This window comes from Rattus norvegicus, chromosome 7 (assembly GCF_021556685.1).
Source record: "Rattus norvegicus strain SHRSP/BbbUtx chromosome 7, alternate assembly SHRSP_T2T, whole genome shotgun sequence".
NCBI classification, from domain to species: Eukaryota; Metazoa; Chordata; class Mammalia; order Rodentia; family Muridae; genus Rattus; species Rattus norvegicus.
In genome coordinates this window covers 37,147,501-37,172,419 of record NC_141540.1, presented here as the reverse complement: position 1 = coordinate 37,172,419, position 24,919 = coordinate 37,147,501, and the positions used below count along the sequence as shown (strand labels likewise).

General features: G+C 43.6%; 1 protein-coding gene across 2 annotated transcripts in view; it reads left to right on the top strand.

Moving 5' to 3' along the window:
- Cfap54 (cilia and flagella associated protein 54) overlaps positions 1-24,919 on the top strand; it is a 283,006-nt gene that overhangs the window by 125,542 nt on the left and 132,545 nt on the right. For both annotated transcript variants that reach the window (XM_087557147.1, NM_001447141.1), the window contains 6 exon segments: positions 11,795-11,947; positions 13,810-14,004; positions 15,848-15,935; positions 16,222-16,431; positions 19,193-19,259; positions 21,831-22,013. In XM_087557147.1, the coding sequence (XP_087413273.1) occupies positions 11,795-11,947; positions 13,810-14,004; positions 15,848-15,935; positions 16,222-16,431; positions 19,193-19,259; positions 21,831-22,013 (896 nt within the window).

Genomic DNA, 24,919 nt, shown 5'->3' with positions numbered 1-24,919 from the left:
TCTTGCTGCCTGCTGATCCAGATATAGATTTTTTAGCTCCTTCTCCAAAACCATGACTACTCGCAAGCCACTATACTTCCCGCCATGATGACAATGGACTTAACCTCTGAAGTGTAAGCCAGCCCCAATTAAATGTTTTCCTTTATAAGAGGTGCTTGCTGTGGTCATGGTGTCTCTTCACAGCAATAAAACCCTATCTAAAACACTTGCTTTTAGATGAAGAGACTTCCGAAATGTTTTTGCCAGTGCAACTTGTAGAATTGAGGCAATGGAATAAACGGAAAACAAAGGGGCTGAAGAGATGGCTCATCAGTTAAGAGAGCTTGCTGTGGTTCCCGAGGCTATGAGTTCGATTCCCAGCACCTACATTGTGTCACTCATAACTGCCTGTGACTCCAGTTCCAGGCAGTTCGACACTCTCTTCTGTCTGGCCTCTGTGGGTACCTGCATACATGTGGCATGCACTTACATAGACATATATGCATGTCTGCAGATAAAAATAAAATAAATCTAAAACCAAACAAATCTAATTGTATTGTCACGATTACACAAATACTTCTTTGAAGAAAAAACAGGAGAATAAGAATACAACCTGTGCTGTGTTGTGCTTCTCAAGTGTGTTGTAGAAATTATTTAATCCCCATCTGGGGTTCTATCCTGCCTTTGACCATTTAGTTCCTGGATAAAAGACACACACAACCTTTATATTTACAACAAGCCTTAAACAACACAAAAGCTAGGCAGATATTTACCCTCTGTGCTATTAGAATCTATTTTCTTATCAATAAGCCCAAATTGTTACTTACTATGTTTCATCTGGGCCGCTCTTAACTCCAGTTGGTCAGCCCTCAGGGCCACGTTTTCATGAGTCACCCAATCCGTGGTGACTTTCTTTTCCTCCTCACCTCTTTTCTCCCTCATGATTCTCCCTACTGCCCACCCCCAGCCCCTAAACCAAGTCCAGCTATTGGCTGTCAGTATCTTTATTTACCTATCAGAAATATCTTGCGGACAAGGTCACATAGATAGGGTCACTTGGATCTACGTGTGAACTCTCTTTTCTCTGGGGCAACTAGGTCTTGGGGACCTGCACTTAGCATTATTAATACACATCAAAATACCAAAGCTCAACAAAGTGCCTAGGTTTCTGGGACAGGGAAGGATCACGATCTTTCCTTTGGGATGTTAACAATTCTTTCATTTATTATTTATCTACTGGTTTTCTGTACGTACAGATAAGTCATTGGATGTTCGTTCAATGGTTTGCCCAGTTGGTCCTCCCACTATCCAGTCACTCAGCAAACACTGAGCGTCTGTTAAGTTATAAGTGCTGCCATTAGGTACTGAGAATTCTAAGATGAATGAGATTATAGATTCCTTGGAGAGGAATTCATGTCTGTTGAGGGAGATCAATAAGGTGGGATTGTAATTGGTTATGTCATTACTATCTCTGATGCTATAAACTGCAATAGCAGATAGCCGGCACTCACCACTGAAGACTGTAGAAAGGCAGAAGGTCAACAAGGTCAGCAGGAAGTAGGCAGTAAAGTACTCGAGAGAGCAGGATGAAGGGGGCCTCAGCCTTATCCGGAGAGCAGAGGAAGCCAGAAAAGATGCCAGGAGGAAAGGGTCAAAGGTCTCCCCAAAGAATCTTCTGCAGCAATGTAGAAATAGGTTCGAAGGAACTGCTGCTGCTCCTGGCTTGGATGTGAATGGAGGCCTGTAGCTGAGTAGAGGGAACAGACACGAAAGAAAGGGAGAGGAAGGCCACAGGACTTCATCCTGTCCTGACTAGGCATGAAGGGCAGATGAGGAGAGCAGGGGCTCACATCGCTATGGAGCCTGCAGCAGGTAACTGGAAGGATAATGATGTCTCCTCCCAGTCAGGAAACCAGCGTGAGGAAGCACAGGTCAGAGGCCAGGGGTGCCATTGCATCTCTATGTTTGACTGAATACTTGAGAGAGGCAGAGGGTAGATGGCTGGTGGATACCCAAGGAGAGGCATAGGATAGATGGCTGAAAAATACCGGAAGAGATGGTTGGTGGATACCTGAGGAGAGGCATTGGTGGTTGTTGGATATACGAATGTGGCATTCTGAGTGAGCTGGCTTGGAGAACAGTTGAGTCAACTGTATATTGATTGTAGTTGAAGTCGGGGAGAGTTCTGGTGAATACAGACCCGAGGATATCCCAGTTAGGAAGCAATGTCACTCAAAGCATGGTGTGGCTCTCTAACAGTGACAGATGACTCCTACCTCATGAGCTTACAGTGAGGAAGGTCTGTTCATTGCCTCTGTCTGTGCTCATTAAGGTTGGCATCACGGTGGAATAAGCACCTGGACCGAGTTTCTGTGCCAGTGTGGTGGTTTGATGATGCTTGGCCCAGGGAGTGGTACCATTAGGAGGTGTGGCCTTGTTGGAGGAAGTGTGTCACTGTGGGTGGGCTTTAGGACCCACCTCCTAGCCATGTGGGAGTCAATTTTCTCCTGTTTGCCTTTGGTACAAGATGAGGAACTCTCAGCTCCTCCTGCACCATGACTGCCTGGATGCTGCCATGTTCCCACCTTGATGATAATGGACTGAAATTCTTTTTTTTTTTTTTCATCTTTATTAACTTGAGTATTTCTTATATACATTTCAAGTGTTATTCCCTTTCCCGGTTTCCAGGTCAACATCCCCCTCCCCTTCTCTATCGGTGTTCCCCTCCCCATCCTCCCCCCATTACCACCCTCCCCGCAACAATCACGTTCACTGGGGGTTCAGTCTTAGGAGGACCCAGGGCTTCCCCTTCCACTGGTGCTCTTACTAGGATATTCATTGCTACCTATGAGGTCAGAGTCCAGGGTCAGTCCATGTATAGTCTTTAGGTAGTGGCTTAGTCCCTGGAAGCTCTGGTTGCTTGGCATTGTTGTTCATATGGGGTCTCGAGCCCCTTCAAGCTCTTCCAGTTCTTTCTCTGATTCCTTCAACGGGGGTCCTGTTCTCAGTTCAGTGGTTTGCTGCTGGCATTCGCCTCTGTATTTGCTGTATTCTGGCTGTGTCTCTCAGGAGAGATCTACATCCGGTTCCTGTTGGCCTGCGCTTCTTTGCTTCATCCATCTTATCTAGTTTGGTGGCTGTATGTGTATGAGCCACATGTGAGGCAGGCTCTGAATGGGTGTTCCTTCTGCCTCTGTTCTAAACTCTGCCTCCCTATTCCCTCCCAAGGAATGTTCCCCTTTTAAAGAAGGAGTGCTTGACTAGGAAGCGCAAGGTCCTGGGTTCGGTCCCCAGCCCCGGAAAAAAAAAAAAAAAAAAAAAAAGAAGGAGTGAAGCATTTGCATTTTGGTCATCCGTCTTGAGTTTCATGTGTTCTGTGCATCTAGGGTAATTTGAGCATTTAGGCTAATATCCACTTATCAATGAGTGCATACCATGTGTGTTTTTCTGTGGTTGGGTTACCTCACTCAGGATGGACTGAACTTCTAAACCTGTAAGCCAAACCCGATTAAATGTTGTTTTTTAGATGACATGACCATAACTAACTTCAAAGGAAGCATTTCTGATTCTCCATGAGGTTAGGGTCAGCATACATGGGCCCAGCAACTATTGTAGATGCAAACCAAGGAAGAACATGATGTGGATGAGTCATGAACACAGTCTTAGAAGTGGAAGCAGAATATTTAAGAACAGGGCACACAAGGTCAAGGTGTGTGTGTGTGTGTGTGTGTGTGTGTGTGTGTGTGTGTGTGAGAGAGAGAGAGAGAGAGAGAGAGAAAGAGAGAGAGACAGAGACAGAGACAGAGACAGAGACAGAGAGAGACAGAGAGACACAGAGAGAGAGAGAGAGAGAGAGAGAGAGAGAGAGAGAGAGAGCAAGCACTTTAAGAGAGTGAAAGCATCAATAGTCAAACAGAGAGATAACAAGATTAGCATGGTCCCTGTCTTTCATTTGCAATCTGGTGGTCACTGTTACTGGCTTTTTGCTATCATAGCTTTGCCTTGTTCTGGTTGTTTCCACATCCCATACCAGGTGTCTTCCTGAAAACCTCCCCTCCCTTCAAGTCCCACATCTCATTTCTTAAAGGAGGCTTGCCTGACCGTGCCATCTGAAACTGCTCCTCTCAATTCCTCTATGGAGCATGGAACGCTTCTCACCATCAGTCAGAGCACCGGCTTTAGGATTTGTGCTGTGTTTATTGGTTGCTAGGCTCCGTTAATGAAGTCAAACTCTAGGAAGGCAGGGATCTCTGTTGTGGTCACTGACATAGCTGGAATGCCATCCACAGTGCCTAATGTGTAGCAGGGATTCAGTATCTGTTTGTTGAATGGATGACCCTGTGACTATGGAAATGGTGATGAGGACAGTGGGATTCTTTGTGTTGTGGGGATGGTGCTGCTGAGTTGCTTCTGCGGGGATTCATTCAGTCTGGAGTAATTGCCCTTCAGAAAGCATGGCGCTCACCTTGCAAATGTTTTACCCCTTTCTGGCCTTCCATCTCATTTTATATGTGTCTTTATATTGGCAGAATATATTATTAGTATTAATATATTAAACGGGAAAAAACCATCAAAGGGGAAGAACCCTGCAACAGAAGAGAATGGCTTTTGATGGAGCAGGGACCTTGAGGCAGAGAGACTGGGGTACAGACTGGACAGTGGGGCGCTCCTTCTGCTAAGGTGGAAAGGAAGGGGGAAGAATTGGGCTTGATGGAGGGAGTTTTGTAAGGCTGGAAGGTGAAGGCATTCCTTTTTTTTTTTTTTTTTTTTGGTTCTTTTTTTTTTCTGGAGCTGGGGACCGAACCCAGGGCCTTGCGCTTCCTAGGCAAGCGCTCTACCACTGAGCTAAATCCCCAACCCCAGGTGAAGGCATTCTTACTGGGTAGGAAGGACTCTCTCAGTGATTCTGGTTTAGAGCACAGCCACGGTTGCTAAGAACAGAAATTTCAGGAGAAATACCAGAGTAGACACAGGAAAGAGGAAAGTGGGAGAGAAGGGAAATGTTTGCAGAGCACTGTGGAGGCGAGAGGGATGTCGCTGGTGACTGTGCCTCTATGGGTTTTCTGAGATGATCCCTTCCTCAGAGTTCAGCCTCACTTGCAGCAGCATCTTCTGGTCACATATGATGCTCCCATCAAGGACTTTGAGTCTTCCTTTCTTAGATTTGTCTTCAAACCTTGGGTGATGGAGTATGTCTCCTGTTGTAGGATCCTTACTCAAATAGAACTACTATCATACCCTCCATTCTATGAAGAATAGCTAAGGTCATGAGAAAATGTGCCAACCGTGCTTGTAATCAAGTGACAACTCCCATCAAAGCAGGGAAGAACAGCACACTGGGAAAATCATAGCCCCGTGCACCAACAGATGCTAATTGGTGATGAATGTGGTCTGTCTGAAAGCATGCTCGTTGCCTGTTACTAAACTGTATTTATGTAGGCAACTGGGGGATGGGTAAATTGGGACAAAGGGAAGGCAGCATACAGAGTCCCTTTGATTTGCAACTATGTTGAAAGTATGCGCCGTGTAGGCTGTGATTAGAATAAGAATGTCCAGGGAAGTAGACATTTGAAAGTATTATATGGCAACGGTAACACTGAGTTGAAACTCCATATAGATTCTTTAATTTTTATCCTTAAGAGGTAGATACTATTATGTTCACATTACAGACAAGAAAATGAAATATTACCAGTAAGTAGAGGGACCTTTATATTCAAGCTCTAGTCTGGCTAAGCGCTCCATCTATGATTCTTCTGCCGGGCTATCAAGCCTGTTTGCACTGTGTGCTTTAGGCTACAGTTACCTCTAAACACAGCACTCAAGAAATAAGTTGGTATTTTTCAGTGATCATGTGAGATAAGCAATCTATTCTAAATTATTGAGGTTGTATGGTAATTCCACACAACCAACATGCTCATAAGTTTTATATCAAGCTCTTCCAAACTAGGCTTCTGACTTAAATGTCTTTAAAAGAATCTGAGCTAGAAGCATCTCTGGCTCGTGCTTTTGGGTCTAAGATGCTAAAAATTTCTAAGTATCCTGAACTCAGCTCATTAACATGGTTATAACTATGCCGGGCCCTGGGTATATCTCTCTGAAATGCTTATAACTTTCTTTTATAAGGCAAAGTCCGCTTGTGATAGGTTCCACATCAGATCACTGCTTTTAGCACTCAGAATTTCTTGTGGCATAAAAACATTTTAATTCTTCACAACAAATATTGTGATGCCCCAGAGCCTCGAGACATTTGGTGTTCTCATTATTTAACAGCATCCTATTCTCCCTTCAACTGTTTAATAATGCATGTGTAATTTGGAATAATCTCAGCAGGATTTGAAGAAGTGAGACTAGCTTGTTTTATAGGTTATTCTTGGGTGCATGAGTACCTTGCTTGCTCATTAAATTCCACTTGGGAGATAACCTTAGATGTGGCTTTTTATTGAAAAAAAATTTTTTTAACATTCTGTCCAGGGCCTCCATCTTGAGTCTTGATCGGATTTGACATTTTAAGTTCTCTGATAGGGCTAGTAAGTCCTTAGGTGTGTGGCAATTTTCAGCCTTTGGCAGCTATGTTTTATTAATGTCTCCGGGCACGGGGATGGTTATGATCAAGTGTGGAGAAGGCCGACTTCACCTTCCTCTCGTGGCTCCTTTCTTAGTAGGCCCAACACTCAGGTATGATTAGCATTTCCTTTCTATATGGGTACAGTGAAATCGTAACAGTCCACTGCCTACCTTTCTCTTCCTCCCTCTCCATGTCAAGCTACTGAAACACTATTAAGGGCTTTCAAATACTTTCTGGAATGATGTGTGGGGAATTTCAGAGGGCAGTCCCCTTGAGAGAGGCTCATGGGGGTGAGCCTGGAACTCGAGATGTTTCTTTCTGCTTTGATCTCATGGAAACAGAGACAACCACACCATTCCCACTCCTACCACCACCGGAACTCTAATTAAGTTACAGGGGAAAAGGTGTGCTAAAGCTCTTTAAAGGAAAGAAAAAGGAAATAAAAAAAAGAAAGTGAAACAGTTTAGGAAAATACAGAGAGTAGTCAGTTATCAATAGAGGCTGAATAAGGACGGATGATCAACAGGGTGATCTCATTCAGACCGCTATTTTAATTACACGTTCAGGGTTCAGCCTGTCAGTTGTCTGAGAGCCAGTCCCGTGTTCTGTTCGGTTGTCTTTCTTCATTGTCTGATACAATGCTCAGTTACGCAGAAGTGCTCCTTCTATACAGTCATGTGGCACTTCACGACAGGGACACATTATGAAAAGGGCGTCGCTGGACAGTTTTATTGGTGTGCCAACGATAAACGAAGACACCCAATGCCATTAGGTGATGTAAGCTGCTGGGATTTCCATCTTGCTGAACACAGAGAGTTGTGATGCGCGACCAGTTTTAAAAATGTGTATGCAGCCATAGTGATGCGAGTCTCCCTATATCAGATGCTTGTTTCGAAACAGATACTTTCCCAGATTCTTGATCCAAAACCTAAAGCAGTAACCCTCCAAGGTAAATGTTATAAACAAAACGTAATGAATATTTAAAAGCTAAGCTTGGAGAGAGCAACTCTCATATTATTTTATTTATTTTAAAAATGAAAACATTACATTATTTCCCCTCCCTCCAACCCCCTCCCTTAAGCTTATGATCCCTTTTTAAAATTATCGTTACACATACATATATAAATATGTAAGTACAATCTATTGAGGCATTTAGTGTTTCTTGTATGGATTATAAATTCATAGGGCTGACAACTGGTATTGGAAAGCCAAATGGGAAGGGGTTAGCCCTAGAGAAGACTCAGACGCCAAGTCTCAATAGTTGTTCATTTTCTGTAGCTCTTCCTCTAAGAGACCCATGCATTTAGGATGTTAACTGGTGGTGGAATTATCCAGGTATTGTTTAGGCAGCCCTACTGTTGATATTTCATGGATGTGCTTCTGACTAATATGCGAAAGCTTTCAGACTTCTCTTGGCTTGTTGTTATGGGCCAAATGTTTCTGTCTCTTCAACACCCATGTGCTGAAATTCTAGTGCTAATGTGATATTGGAGGTGGGGGTCTTTATGAGGTGAGTAGGTCGTGAAGATAGAGCCCTCATGGTTGGAATTGTGTCCTTTGAAATAAGCATTGGAGAGCGCTCTAGGTCTTTTCTTGACATGATAGGGACACCCTTTGAAGGTAGCTGTCAGCAATCAGGAGAGAGTACCATCACCAGAACCTGAACATGATGGCAGCTTGGTCTAAGACTTTCAGCCTTCACATCTGTGAAAAATGAGTTTCTTTCACTTCTAAGTCACTCGGTCTATGGTAATTTGTTATAACAGCCAGAACTGACTGAGGTATTTCCTTATCTTCTTTCTCTGGTCTCAGTCTCCAGGTAGAAGATAAAACTAGAAGCTAATGAATTCTTGCAAGATAAAGAGCAAAACACTAGTACTCTACAAACTTGAGGGTGTTGTAGATAGTGGCATGAAAGATTGTGTATGAGGAATACAGAGTGTGCTTTGCTAAGAATACAGAAGTGGGAGACTGAGGCAGGATCATTGAGATTAGTGCACAGAAGAGACTACTAATAAAACATGCCCAAGCCATGCAGCTTTGAAGACCTGCAGTCATTACCTTGTTAACAGAATCCTTTGAGCACCTATCATGTAGCAGATGGCAGGTAATAGGGGTAATAGTAGCAACAAAATAATCAAAGCCTTTGTCTTCAGTAAACCTCACCCAAGTGCAGACATCCAACGAGCAAGTAAGACACAGTATGTCAGAACACAACAGTGACTTGGAGAGAGTCTGGGATGAGAAATGCTTTGAAAGCAGGGTGATGGAGGAAGGCCTCATTGAGACATTAATAACTAAGCGATAGCCTCAAGGAGTTTAGAACTCAAGACATGTGATACCGGAGAGAAGAATATTCTACACCAGGCGGTTCTTAACCTTCCCATTGTGTAATCCTTTAGTACAGTTCCTCATGTTATGGTGACCCCCAAGCTTAAAATTATTTTTATTGCTAGTTTATGACTGTAATTTTTGCTAGTGTTGTGCGTTGTGATTTAAATACCTGATATGTAGTATATCTGATATGCATCTGCTAGGAAAGGGTCCCGACCCATAAGTTGAGAGCCACTGTTCTAGAACAAAGTAACCCAGTTGTGTTAAGCCTGTGGGCTGGAAGCATGAGTGATGGATAAGACAGTGAAGAGCAGAAATATGAGGAGGCAGGCAGCGCGGTCTGGGGACTTGGCTCCCATACGGTTGTTCTAAGAATCTGTGTTTTCTGGAGGTGATAGAGCAGAAGGGTGGTTTAGATCAAGGCGTGACTCAAGAGAGTTTACATTTTTTTAACGGAATCATCTAGAAACTGTGTTGGAGGCATATAGTAGGCATAGCTGGGGTATGGGGGGAGGCGATTTGTAAGGCAATTGTTTTAATTCAAAGGAAGCAGCAGGTCCTCATCATAGTGGAAGTGGGAACGAGTCCTTGGGAGATGGTGGGACTTGAGGTGTTTTCTGAAGGGCAGCAAGTCTATCACTTGTTGTGGAGTTGATTTGGGGCCCAAAAGCAGAAAAGTTAAAGATGGTTCTAGCTTTTGGTTGGACATCTATAAAGATGAAGCCATTCTCTACTGAGATGGGAAAGACTGGAAGGAGTTGATGTTTTGAGTGTGTGTGTGTGTGTGTGTGTGTGTGTGTGTGTGCGTGCGTGTGCGTGTGCGTGCGTGTGTGTGTGCGTGTGTGTGCGTATGTGTGTGTGTGCGTGTGTGTGCATAAGTCGGGCTGGGATCATGTCAGCTGGGCACATGTCGGGGTTGAGTTTGTCTCTTGTACTTACAGCCATGTGGGTCTTTAGATCGATGACTGAGAGTTTCAGGAGGGACTGGGGCCAGACTTAAGTATTTAGGATCTACCAGAACATTTCTGTTTAAACAAAAGACCAAGGGTGATCTTTCTGGGGGGTGAGTATAAATTAAGAAGGGAAGAAAGGCATCTAAGAATGATACCTTAGGGGTCTCAAGGCCAAGAGGTTGGGTTGAGAGAGCCAAAAGAACCAGTAGGAGTGAACCTTTGGTCTGGGGATGGACTTCATTCTAAAGAGAAGACATGTGATTGAGGTGAGTTCATGAGGCAATGAGTGCAGGCAACTATTTCGGGGGTGGAATTTTGGCATAAAATGGAACAGAGAATTAGGATGATACCCTGATGGGAAATGAGTCAGCAGAGAGAGCATTTTAATTTTTAAAGACGGAGAAAGGATGGCAAGAATGCTGTTGGGAATGATTTCACAGAGAGGGAGAATGAATGCCTTGAAGGAGGCGGGGAATTGAGGCTCTTTAGAGCAAGGGTCTCTGTGGGCAGATAGACACTGTTTGCAGGGACTGGATGACTATTTCCCAAATCTCCGTGGCTTGCTTTGATTCTTGAAATGAGCAATGAAGTCATCTGCCCTTATTCCCAGCAGCTCTCCCTGGTAGCCGTGTCACAAATCTCAGTCAAGTGAAATAACACAGTGCTCATGTTGTAGTAGAAAGTCTCTTAGCCACCACACTTCTCTGTGCTATGCCCACAGGGATGAAGCTGGTGCCTAACCTTTCTAAAATACCCATGGTATATGTGAGCCCTGCTAAGAAGCATGTTCCTGATTCTCCAGTGCAGAAAATAAAGGCAACTCCTTTAATGAAGGCTTCAGCACTGGGCTAGACCCTTTTGCTCAACAGGATAGCCAAGTCTGCTTTCTGTGCTTTGAAATCTACACTATCCCCACTGTCTGTCTGTCCTTACAGTGGCTCAAAATATTTCTTTGTCCTTAGGATCATCTCCTTGAATTCCAGAATATGATGCTGATCTGCCAGGCCCTTCCATGCCTTATTTTAAAATAAGGTTACTAATGGCCAATATCTCTTCTGGTTGTTTTTATGATTCAATCAGTTATAGTAATTTTTTAGACTTTGGGCTGGGGAGATATCAGCGTACCCTTTCCTGCTTCTGTTTATTTCTGTCTTCTTTACTTCTTTCAGTTTTATCATTTAATCAGATTCTCTTTGTGGATATGATGTTAATTCCCCTGTGTTGGGAAGCCTTATCTACTCAGAGGTGGTTCTTAAAGACAAGGTCCCATCCTTTAACCTCTTAGCGTGCTGCTAGTTAGGAAGTGTCATCATTACCAAGACCTTAAAATTTTAATGGCCATTTTTACTTGTCTGGCTTACTGAAGAAGTAAATCCTTGGGCATTCAATTTGGAATCCTGTAAGTTCACTCCCCACTAGCTCTCATCAGTGTGCAGCCCATCTACAGCCCAGTCCAATTCCAGGACCATTCTCACTGCCCAGAGACCTATCTGCATCTCTCCACGGGCTCCCCTCCCTGTCTCGTCAGAGCACCTGATTAACTCCAGACCCACATATGGCTGCGGCTGCCTTTCCCCTCTTAGGGCCTGCCTTCTTCCCTTCTGAGATCAGCTGCCAGGCTCCAGGATTTTTTTTTCCTTCCTTTCGTCTGTTTCCCAAGGCACCTGGGCTTTGAAGAGGCTGTTGAAAAAGAGTGGATTATTTCATTTTTTATGAAAAAGTAGGAGGCTTCATAAGGAAAATTGGCAAGATCTAAAGTTATTTGCATTTCATAAGAATAAAAAATCTTAAAACTTTGAAATACGCTAAGAAAAATTCATCTATGTGTCAAATGCCTGCTACAGATTGAGGCTTTCGAATTCAGCAACTGTGAATCTGGGCCAAGAAGGTCTCTGAGTTAGAACTGTCTTGTGACTTGTTGGCTCGGCATTGCTCTCATCCCTAATGTTCTCCTCTTTTTCAGAGATTAAACTAGCCAAACAGCTGGTCTGTGTGCCCATAGACGTGAACGACACTTTGAGATGCTTCAGAGAGACCCTGGAAAAGTCCAATCATCATAGCAGATCGGTCCGACACAGCAGAAAACTGCTTTCTTTATTTCTTGCACAGACACAAGGTAAAGGTTCATTCTCTGTCCCTTGATCTGTACTCACGTTGGGTGTCATTCTGCTGAGTATTCTGCACTCATAATCCTCTCTTCCCAACATGCTTCTTTGCTGGCGACTGTTTTATATCTTGTCTAGAAGATTTCTCTCTCCTCCCTCCCTCCCTCTTGCTTCCCTCCCCACTATATTCCAACCAGATACTTGACCTGCTTTTAAACTTTTTGCTCAACTAGCTAACTTCCTGGGATACAGTACACATAGACAAGAATTGTCTCTATTAAAGTTTTGATTCCTTGCTTCAGAGTTCTTGGAACTTTCTTTGCAGGTGTAGTGCTATGATTATTTTCTTTTAGGAGACGATTGAATCATACCAAGTTAAGAAGAACCGTAACAAGAGTTTTGGCTTCTTTTAAAAACACAGCAATGGGAGTATGTTTTCATTTTAACCCTGGGTGTGGGATACGGGGGCCCGCGTCACAGCAGCTGACTGTGATTTGCCTCGTGCTCTAGCAGAGGCATGATTTTTGTTACCTGCAAATTGTTTCTGTGATTGTCTAATGTTTGGGGTTGTGGGGACTCTTCAGGGGGATGTAAGGGCCCCAAGAGGCAGGGTAGGGTTGCTGTGCGTTCATTGGTTGGTTGCTGGTTGCTGTTGGTGGTGGTTTGTTAAGGAGTTGTTCACAAAGAAGAGGAGATTAGCTATCCTGACAGAAAGATCAAACTTGCCCCAAAGAACTCGATGCACCTAACCAGCAGGACGTAGTCTATGATAATTGCTCCTTTCCTCCTCTATCCCTTTTCTCTCCTATCTAGTGTTAGGAGAAAGGTGGAAAAAGAACCCACAAAGTAGTAAAGGATGGTTACACAGAGCCTTTCCCCAGAGTCTGGTTGTCAGTCTCAAAGAAATAGATTCACTTTAAAAGAAGTAGCCATAAAATGTCCCCTATGGGGACTGGAGAGGGAAAAAGAATGGTGGAATGTATGTGGTATGGAGGCAGAAGGGAGGGTTTGGAGGGGAGAAAGGGGGTCAGCAAATGAACAAGGGAGTCAGGCGACTAAGGACAAGTGTGGATACTGGGGAGACAGTTCAGCAGGGAAAGTGTTTGTCAGATGACTGTGAGAACGGAACCCACGTCAAACCGAGCATGCTGCTCACACCAAAGTTGAGCAAACGGCTCCCAGTGCTCACTGGCCAGCCAGCCTAGCTCAATTGCTATGCTAAATTAATTCTCCATATCATATTTACGGCCTCCAATTGCTAAATATATTACTGATGCATAAACATGAGTTACAGAATCAAGGACAACTCGTTAGAACCATTCTCCCAGCTCACCCTGCAGTTCACTGGATACTGAGGCATTCTTCATAGTTCATGCCTAGAGCTCTCACTGTTGCCATCACGGCTTCTCCTTAGGCTCCTTTGTGCTGCTTTTCTGGCCCATTTCCTTCCCTGTGTTCTCTGATATTCTAAGAAGATGGATTTTCTCCATTCCCTTTCTCCTGTTTTAGGTCAGAGCTCCATACATGTTGCTTCTCTTCAAGAGGCTTCTGTCCCAGAGGTGAACTAGAAACTTAACTACAGGAAACATTTTATTAAGGCAGACTCAAACTTTCCCTGGCTTGCAGGAGAAGCAGAATATTAGCTCAGCTTTAGCCTTGCTGGCAGCCCCCCTGTAGTGCTTTTCCTGAATTAGGTACAGAGCCCATCCTCTTGAACAGCTGCAGACTTCAGACTTCATGCTGGACGCATCTGTCTGCCTGTAGAAATGTCCACCTGAAACGCCCATCCTTCCCCAACATTTCCTCGACTTCTGTCCTCCCCTTCTTCCCCCTTTAACATTCTCCTTTTTTTTAAAAAAACCCATACCTTTAGGTGAAAGAGGAGGGATAAGCAGCCCGAAATTTACCCCAGGGAAGGTGGAGTTTTGCCTGGGAACAGAAGAGGTGCACATGTCAACACCCCCCGACCTTTCTCAAGAAAACTTCCGAATTTTTAGTTCGGTGGAGAAAACCAAACTTCCCTCCTCACAGCTGGGGCTGGTCATTTCTTCCTTCTACCAAACTATTGGTAAGGCTAACCCTTACGAGTTGTCGGTCTGACCTTCAGTGTTAACGTGAGATTGCGTCTGGTCCTGAAATGTTACCTTTAAGAATAGGGTGAGGGCTACAGAGATGAGATGGTTCAGCCAGGAAGAGTGCTTGTTGTGCAAGAGTAGAGACCTTTGTTCAATCCTCCAAATCCACGTAAACATGGAAGGAGAGAACCAACTCCACAAAGTTGTCTTCTGCCCTTGACATGAATGCTGTGTGCCATGGGATGTTCTCTCTCTCTCTCTCTCTCTCTCTCTCTCTCTCTCTCTCTCTCTCTCACCCACACAGAGAGACTCACAAGTATACAAACACTAATGATAAATGAATTAAAAAATTAATAATGATGGAGGAACTTGAAAGTATCCCAGTCATTTAGGCTACACTAGAACATTCTAGAGACAGAAGCCGCCCCCAGTCTCCTCCTGTGATTCACCTGGCTATTACTCTTGGCCACTGAAAGGCTCTAGGTCACCCCTCTGGCCCTGTTCTTCTCTTGCTCGAACTGAGAGATTCTTATAGGACAGTGGCATGTACTTCTCCTCTGTCCCAGACAACCCTTTTCACATCTTTCTCTCAGATGCAGCTCATTTGCAAATCTAACGGTGCATCCTTCACCCGTATTGTATGACACCCTCTAGACACCCTCTCCCACTGCTACAGACGTTGCACAGTCCTCCCTTTACTTCTTAAAGTAAAACCTGCAATTCATATGTTCTTTGTGACAGATGATTTCTGAAAGTTCACTATGGAGCTGTAAAGATAAAATAAGGGTGAACACAGAACGACTCTGTAGCTAGAGCCCATGGTTTAATATATAAATGTGAGAGTACTACCATCCCGCCTGAACGGTCTCCATGACAACAGGTGTAGATTGACACAGGTGTGTTGTACTGGGGATTAAGTTCTATCAGCACTATGAGTTTGGTTTTCAACAAAAACCAAGCACCACAATGATCACATTTCTGGGAAATTTAGGGCAGTTAGAAATCAAACAAGAATACCTTTAAAAAGAAAAGAAACCCTTATAAAACAAAATTAGATATGGGACTTCATGAACAAGGATTTTTTTTTTTTTTTGGCACTGTGGGGCAAGTTTCTGCAAGGCATCCTGCATCTCTGGTTGTTACCGGCCATGTTCCACCAGATACTCCTATGTGACAGAGCAGGGAACCCCTGCCTGAGGTCTCAGAAATGCCCTCTAGGATCTTGTGTGTGTGTGTGTGTGTGTGTGTGTGTGTGTGTGTGTGTGTATACACCTTTATTAGAAAGCTGATATAATACTCTCCCTACCCCCTCCTCCAACCCCATTTAGGTAAAAGAAAAAATCTTACCAATGGGATCTTGTCAGACCTTTGGTAAAAACAACCTCTTTGGACCTTTCTGTTCATTACAGTGTCATTGCCACCTCTCCAAGTGGCATTCAGGGGCTTCTAGAATTTAGGTACTAATCCCTTTTGAAGCTCCCAGTCTCCCCTCTTTAGAAAACCAAACTCCAGCTTCATTCTTATATTTCTGGCCTTACCCCCAATCTCCCCATAAGGCCTGTTAACCACCTCTGCCTGCCTGCCACAGAGCCTCTGGAATTCAGGGGGCATTAGGCTCAATCTCAAGTCCCTCAGTGTTCAAACACAGCCCTGTTTACTCTCGCTCTGGGTATATATAGTGTGTGGCATTTGAAAACACTATTAGCTTGAGGATTTTTTTTCCCACTGCAATCTTCACAGTTAAGAAATAATGCAATTGAAGAATATTCTTGCAAACAAAAAAGGAATATTTTCCTTTGAACTGATATTTGTTCTTTTACTTGATTAAAAATACAGATGTTCTCCAAGCCAGCAATCAAAGGAGCCTTAAAGTTCAGACACTGCATTCCCTTGGAAGTCTCCTCATCTTTGCAGATAAGAAAAGGTACTGTCCCAGAAGTTTGTAGAGGTGCACACTTTTGTTTGTTTGATTAAAAAAAAAATAGGAAAAACCTTTTCTACCCTAATGTGAGTTCTACCATAGCATGGTGTCACTCTACTTCATTTGTCACATGACCTGAGATGGCTGTCACAAGAAACAATCACTGTAGTTTTATGCTCTGACATTTGCATTGGGTACTTCCTTTGTCCTCTCACTTTTCCGCTAGGAAGGCTGGTTTGATTCCTGGCCCCAGAGGACTTCCCACTCAGCGCTCTCCTCTCTGTCTTAGGGCTGCTTTTAAATGTTGGAGCCAAGCTCTTGATGACATCTTTAGAAAACCAGACGTGCTGCACAACTGGAAAGAATTTGGCAACTCCCTCCCCAGTGCCACCAGCAGTTCCTCACCTCCTGGTTTCAAAGACTACAGTGAAGAATTTCTATCAAAGTTTGGCATCTGGGGGTGTTTGCAAGGGGCAGTGATCTCAGCAAAGATAGCGCAGTGAGTGTGAGCATGGGGTGATTCTTGCTCCAGCCCCTGGCCGCCTTTGCTTCCTCCCTGGTTATATCCATCTGCAGGGCGATGTAATTTCATCTCATGATATTTTTATTTATGACTCTCCGCCTGTGACATTTCTCTGGCCCCAGAAGATGAGTCCTGCCTGGGCCCGGACTTGATTTATGGAAGCATCCCAAGTGAAAGTATGGCATTGACTTTCCCTATCGCTTGAATAATGGAGCAATGAGTGCTGGAATCATTGGTGTGGGTGCAAGAGTCTTAGCATGCAGGCTGGAGTTTCAGAGAGTCCCGAGAACCCCGTCCTCAGTGTGTTGCTTCAGTGCCCTCATCTGTAGACTGTGGTGATGAGATTCACATGACACCCAGGGTGCTAGCTTGTTTGGTTTGCCGTAACAGCAGGATAGGTGGGAATCCTCAAACTACAGACATTTGTCATGGTACAGTGTTAGAGACCCCATGCAGAAGAGTGACATTGGGCTGATGCCTTCCTGAGACCTCCCCTGTGGCTTGTAGGTGGTCTGCTCCTCTCTGGAACTGTCCATATTTTAAATCTCATCTTCTTACTAAAAATCACCAAAAATCATCAGGGATGAGGGCCCAGCCGTGACCTGTTAAATCATTTCCATTTGAGCACCTCTCTAAAGACTTAGTGTGCTCATGTTCTACGGTCACCGGGAGTCATAACACAGCGAGCCTCCTTGCCTATGACACAGTGGCATTTGTTCCCTACACATTTCTGTTGCTTCTTGAGGACAAGGATCAACCCACTGTTCTTCACATGCTAGGTGAACACCGACCACTGAGCTGCAGCCCCAGCCGAGGCTTACCCTTCCCCTTTGGAAATTCAGAAATCCTAAAGTAAAACGCTTCCTCTGAAAGCTACAGGGCAGAGTCTTCTCTGGATCTTTCCCGCTTTAGGATTCTCTTACAGCCCGTGGCTTACAGACCTACCTTAAGCTTTAAGATCAACAGTCTACTAATGTCTTGCTCTCTTTCCACCCTCTCTCTCTCTCCTTTCCCCCTCGTTCCAGCTCCAGCCTCTCTGACCTTTACTTCCATACTCTCATGTCCTTCTGCTCTTTCTACCTTCTGGTCTTTCTGTTACAAGTACCATCCTCTTCACCCCGGACCTGCCGAGACAGTTTCAGATATTTATCCCTCCTTGGGGTCTTTAATACAACTGTATCTGCATGATCTCTCCTGCCATAAATGGTGATATTTTCCCAGATTCTTGGAGTTATGGTACACGTGACTCTCTGGCCATGATTCAGCCTTCTACACATGTTTGTCACAATGCTTTGTGTGCCGCTAACAACTCACGTCATAACTGTAGGAAATTCCAAAAGTCCAGAGTAGGAGAGGTGTCTTTCCTGCAGTCACTTCTTTCGTCCATCTACAGGGTGTGGTGAAGAAACCTCTACATTGTATTCTGAGGTATATACCATATTAAATGATAAAACCTTTTTTGCCTTTCACAAAATTGGTACTTTCGGAAGTCAGAGAAAGTAATAAATTTCCCTACCAGTAATAAATGTGCCCATCTATCAGTTTTGACTTTGTGTCCTTGGGAAGAAACTCGCCCTCAGACTGAAAGTCAAACAGATACATACACACATTCAACCACACCTACACGTGAACCCAGAGAGCTGACCCGTGACTTGGTAGAGTTCAGGGTGAGACCTAGAAATCGAGAATGGAGGATTGGCACACAGGAAGGAGCAGTCACTGCTGAGGACACCTCAGCTTGGATTTCTCAGAAATTATCTCCCAGTGATTCCAAGCAAGAATGCTGTTCCCAGCTGCAAGTGTGACTTCCAGGGGGAGACATGAATCCACAGGGTCTTTACCTTTCTCCTATGCTCAGGGCAGAGGACACACTTGACTGCAGAGTCCCATATTTGACCCGCACACAGAACTCACATGGTTGGTGTTGTTACTAGAGCCAAGCCAGCTGCCTGGTTTTATTTATCTAAGCAAGATTTAAGAGAAGATAATTTGGTTTATAGCCACAAAGGCAGGTTGCAAGAGTCACATAAAAGAAATGCAAACTGGTCCAAGGTACCTAACAGGAGACAATCATAGCAGAAAGATGTGATTTTCATTTTGGTTGGAAAGGCTTGATGTTATCAGCGGCAACATACCATATGGCCACAGCCTTTGGGGGCAATTATTCAACCATATTCATGGAAAACCTTCTCATCCCTCTGTTTTGTGAGTTTTTTTCTTTGGCCCAAAAATTGCACTGCTAGGGATTTGCCTAATAGAATTAATAAGATATGCACTCAAAGTTTAACTTATAACATTTACCTTAGCCTTTGAAGAAAAAAATAAGCTGAGACTGAGTTTTTTTTATGTATGATGCATCTATGCAATAAAACACTATAGTTCTTTAAATAATCATAGTTTATTAAATCCACAAATAAAAAATGGTTATGTAATATATTCATATTCATATATATGTATATATAAATAGTAGCTATGGTATAATTTTAATCTTAATATGAACAAGCCCTTGTTTCCTTGTGTGAAACTATAAGAGAAAAAGTCTAGAAGAAAATCAAAGTGTTGCCAGTGGTAAGATTTGGGTTAAGTTTTCATTTTCATCTATACTTTTTCTTAAGTTTCACAGCATACATTTTCCCCCCAGTAATGTTTTCTAAATCCTAGACATAACTCCAAATATATTCATATAGAAACTTGGGAATGTTGTCTACTAATTGTTTTTTTTCTTACTATTATTTAGGTTTATTAAGACCACGAATGTTAAGGAAAGAATCAACTGTTGTATATTGTCTGCGTTACTTTTTCAGGTAACAGTTTACGTATTATTATTATTATTATTATTATTTTGTTTTGAGTGACGTTAGTAAACAGGTGTGGTTCATCCAATGCCTAAAAATTGCAGATAAGGAGGTAGCATGGGCGGCACTGAAATCCACATGCTCATCTTTCCTGGGTGGGCTGCAATTGACTGGTGCTTTCCCTCGTCATTAGCATAGAACGGTCCCTTTTCCATCCCTTTCCTCCTCGAATGGGTAGAGTTTTACCTAGAGAAAAACTGTTTCCTATGCTTAGCAGGCGCTCTATTAGTTATCAGTACAGAGCCAGTCTCCTCGACTCCACACAGTTGCCAGGGCTTACCTCATCTCAATAAATAAAGTTGTTCCGGGCTGTCTGAGAGGGCATCATAAAGTAAAGGCCAGAGATAAACTGGCCAGGGAGTGCTGGTGTCTCTCAAGATTTCTCGCTGAAGAAGAAAGGAGCTTTTATCTGAATCACGACATCAGAGAGCCAGGATGTAACCAGGGGGCCTTTGCCAAGGGTCCTGTTTCCTTTGATGGACTGAAAGATGCCCTTGCTGTGTGCTGTAGTTGGCTGATGGCTTCTAAAAGTCTGGATAGATAAATTCTTTGGGAAAGGCTCCTTCAAATTTAAGGGCAGACTTTACAGTTTCCTCACATTCCAATATGTGTGTTTGTTTGCAGGGGAAGCACAAGGCAGGAAGGGCAGAGGGAGCTGTGGCCTGGCTCTAACCCCCATGACGTGTCTTAGTTGTTTAGATCCTCTGTTTCTTACTCTTTATGTTCTACAAAGCGCACGATTAAAAAGGGCTAGCTTTTTGTTTAATGTAATATTAAAAATTGCTACATTCATAATGCCATGTCTAAAATGAGCCAGAGCCTGCGAGGTTTATCTTAGAAGCTGGTTAATTTTTTTTTAATTAAAAATTTAAAGTAAAAATTGTATCATTTTCCTTCATCCCTTTCTTAATTCCATTTTCTCCCAAAGTACACCATATCCTACTAAGTCCTTTTCCTGTTGTGTGTATCTATGTGGTTTCAAGACTGACCTCTTAGGATTGGATAACAAAGTAGGGGACTCTTCCCCGGGGAAGAGTGTTTCTCCCACTCGGTATTCCTCACTTACTTCTTTGTCTATGGGGTTTCCCTCTCCCACGTCAGCATGTTGGTGGTGTTCTTGCTCTGGTCCTATCTGGCACCCTGTTCAGGGATCACGGGTGTTGCCTCCCTCTCATTTTTAAGGATACAATCTCACCACAGACCTCCTGGTCCTCTGATTCCTACAACGTCTCTTCCCCTCTCTTCCTCAGTGTTCTCAAGTTCCTTGGGCGTAGGCTGTTGTAGATATATCCATTTGGACTGGGCTACTCCACAGTCAGCTGTTCTCTGAATTTTGACAAAGTGCAGTTTTATGTAATGGTCTCTGTCTTTTGATGAGGAATGGGAGCTGTGCTTCTCCTGGGTATGAGAAGAAACACAGTTGGGAACTAAGCTGATCCAGTGAAGTGACAATAGCAGGTGTTCCCCTAAGGTCCGTGACCTCACCAGCAATGGGGGTTTGACATGGTTTCCAGTATCAGGCGTGATTTTTGATTTTCTTCTTGTCGAGCAGGCCTTAAGTCCAACGGAGTGGTTTACCACTGAGCTATAAATGTCACCATTCCAGCCTTAACTATGTTGTGCCATGTTGGTAATTGTTGTAGCTTGTGAATGTTGTAGCTAGTCAGGAATATTCATTGTTTTCTTCCCTTGGAAGCTTGCACAACACCTTCCAGTATGACTGCAGCTAGTTCTCGGGGAGGAAGCAAAGCCTTTTCAATTTAACAGTGGTTTCACAAAGCAAATTAGAGATATTAAGATTCCCAACAGCTGCATTCCTCTTTGAAAACTGGATACCTTATAATGTTAATAAGTAATCAAGTTGGAACATTTCCTTGATAATATGCATTAAAATGATTTCATAATGTTTGGTCTTCGCCTAATGGTTAAGCTCTAAAGTAATCAAAGAAATACTTCCAAATACACAATTTGGTTTTATCAATATATCTTGCCTACCTAGAATGTTGCATACTGTTCAGGTGAGTTACATAAGAGACACTAGATTAGAATCTCCTTTGACTGGTATAGACTTCAATTACCATCTGCCCTGTAGTCAAATACCACGGTGTTTTGTGTTAAATGGACATGGCTAGGGACCCTTTTATTCCATCATTAACTGTGTAAACTTATATAGATTAATTTTTAGTCCTTCATTTGTGAAATAGCAAACCTTTGTTCTAAGAGTAGGGTGGGAGAGGATTAAATGAGATACTATTTACGCAGAATTCAGCAGCAGCACACAGTAGTGCCTCACCAAATGATAATACAGTGATATTTTGTTTGAAAACAGTAAGTGTACTATTATAATGGGACTTATACAGCCCACCTGGAGTGAGAACAGCATTAGGACTCCATAGTGATGATATTAATAAGCCCTGTTTACTGTGATGCATACCACACAAAGGAAGGGGCGCTGTGTGCCTGTCTTGGTTTGCTTGTTGGTGCAGGTGAGGTACTGTGGCTCCTTCTCTCATCTCTCAGAGTCTGCTCCGGACTACGCTCCCACATCCCAAAGCCGAACGTAGCTATGCTCAGTATGAAATCACTCAGCTCCTCCCCGGCATCGAGCTCTTCTCGGACAAATTCAGGGCTGACATCTGCATTGTCGTTGCAAGCCTGTACTACGTCATCCGCGAGCTGCACTATGCCAAGTACAACCTCATAGTAAGTGATGTGTGTGTGTGTAAGGGCGACAGCTCGTTTTTAAAATATTACTATCATGAATTACATATGTGCAGTGATGGGATCCTGTTTTTTTATTATAAAAATTTTAAAATGTCTTCGAATCATATTTTTCTGACTCCGTAGGGTTTTTTCTTTTTCTTTTCTTTTCTTTTTTTTTTTTTATTTTGATGACTCAATGCATTTCATTAGGGTTGCTTAGCAACAGGAGCAGTGGCGAGAGGTTACTTCCAGGACTGTGGGAACCTTAGCAGTGTCTACACCACTGAAGAAAATGTCCACACCCTACTCCAACCATCATTTGATCCTTAGAGCTTGTCAGACTCTCCTGTCCTACCTACCCCTTGTTGTTGTAAAAATATAAAAATAATAAAAAAGTATGGATGTCTTTTATCCCGCTAGGTCCTGCACCGCGGTGCCCCAAGATATCTGCTAGATATCTTGGTGGAAACACAGCCCAGCCGCACACTTTCCTACACACAAACCCTCACATAAAAGAGCACACAACACAATAATCTTAGATCCAATTGGTAAGATATAATCGCCCACTTAACATACAAAGCCCGGTACTATCCATCCCTTGAGAACATTAATAACAACCTGTAAATACACAGAACAGAATCTTAACATCACCTGTCATCTTGTCCTGCCACCGCTTCTCAGCCCCTCTCCTCCGCCCTGTCTCCTCCTCTCTCCCCTAGTCTCCTCCTCTTCAAACTTCTCTCCCGCCCATCCTTCCTTCTCCTCCAATGTCAGGCCTCCTTCTATCCTGTACCTGCCTCACCTGTGACATCATCCTACAACCCCTAACTGCCCGTGAATCCTCAGGGAGAAGTGTGGCCTCATGACTCTCTTCCCTTGCCGTGACAGGACGTTGCTGGATTCAGTCACATGCAGGTTTTATACAAGTACTCACGGCTGCTGTGTACCAGGGGTGCCGAGGCCACCTCATGCCCGGACAGCATTCCAGGACACTGTCCCATCCTCTGACTCCTACATTCTTCCTGTCTGTCCTCCGTAGCATCCTCTGAACGCTGAAACTGATAGACATCCCATCCATGCTTAAACATTAAACTGTCATTTATTCTCAAGACTTTGACCCGTCCTGTCTCTGCAGTTACCTCTGCCCCCTGCATAAAAAGGATTCCCTGAGCAGAGTTGACAGCAGCACTCACGTAGAAGGATAAATGTAATTATTTAGAAGGCAACTAGATGGGTGTACCATGTCCATTTAGCAAAACAACAGCAGCTTCCCCACTCAAGCCTATGACTACCGCCACAGGCTTTTTACCAGGATTTGAGTGCCGGCTATGAATTCCTCTGGTCTAACAGGTCTCATTTCTGAGTAGAGAAGGATTGGTCACCCCTGTGACGGAGTTGCCATTATTACAGCACCAGTACCTCAGGTTAGTGCATCAGGTCAGTGGTGTAGCACAGCCTGTAGCTGAGTAAAGCCGTCACTGACACTTCGACCCCAGCCGCTGGCCTAGCAACTTCTGGTACTCCAAGGGCTAACCAGCCAAGAGGACGCTTTCATTTTACTTCCTGCTTGATTTCTCTATGTGCTGATGACCACGGCATACGGTATCTTAACCAATAGAGTCTCAGCATCTAGTTGGTGAGCAGCACATGCAGTGGAAATTGCCTGCTTTGTTTGTGGGGGCCTCGGGTGCCCTCTGGAGCTGCCCTTCCCCGGCATTAGGATTCTCATTGGGAACCTGTGACTTCCAGGACAGCTTGACCTGCCCACGAAGGTACCTCCTTTACAACTCTTTGACTATTACTAGTTTTCATTAGTTTACCAAGCGTCCTCTTTTCTTATGGATTTTCCACGCAATCTCAGTTTTACTTGAGCTTCCTCCTCACATTCCCTGGGTCCTGGTTCTCCTTCCTGGTCCTAAACCTCTTCACCTCCCACCTCCTCACTGTGAGTCTTTCATACACGCCTGTTCTGCTCCTTCCACCACTTATAAAGCCTCTTGGTTTACCGCGATACGTTCCCTAACTTACCTTCTACGTTGTGCGTTTTGCTAAGGTGCATCTGGCTACAACTTGTAAAATCATACTTACTTCGGATTCTTACCTGTACTCCTAAGACTGTATTTCCACAGTCTCTGCTAGTCCTGTTTGTGTCACGTGTCTGATTTTGTGCTTTTTCGTACTCTCTTACATCACTCTTCTTTCCCCCAGGACATTTGGTGAAACGACTTGAAGGCATCATTGCTGTCAAACAGAAATTGAGGGTATTTAAGACTCATAGGGTTTACCCGTAGTTCTTGTCAATAGCCAAACTCTGAGATAAGTTTACCGTGTACCATGTCCTATGTCTTCTCTGTCACAGAGTCATCTAAGACCAACAAATCCTAACTGTGATATGAAAGGCAGACAGACATGTCTCGATGCCTCCAGAACACCCAGCATCCAAATATAGCTCACTTCTCCCTTTGGGGGAAAGAAATCAAAGTATATACCACAAACCTGAAGTTGGCTGAACTTAAAAATAAATTACAATGCTGTAGACACTAGCTAGGTCTCTCTCTCTCTCTCTCTCTCTCTCTCTCTCTCTTTCTCTCTCATCTCTCATCTCTCCTTTGTTGTATTGCTTCTGTCCATTTTAAAAATTATCTATACCCCCCCACCCCATCACATTTTCTTCTGGTAACAATTCTTTCTCATTTTCTGATTCTTCACACAACTTTCATATCTATGTCTATATGTCTGTCAATGCTGTCTGTCTGTCTACACACACACACACACACACACACACACACACACGCAGAGATGTATACTTGTTCTTCTGAATTCAACTCCCTTCTTATGTTAAAAAAATACTTATTGCCATGGATATAAATTGTTAAATTATAAAACTCTGTAGTAATGCGAAGAGG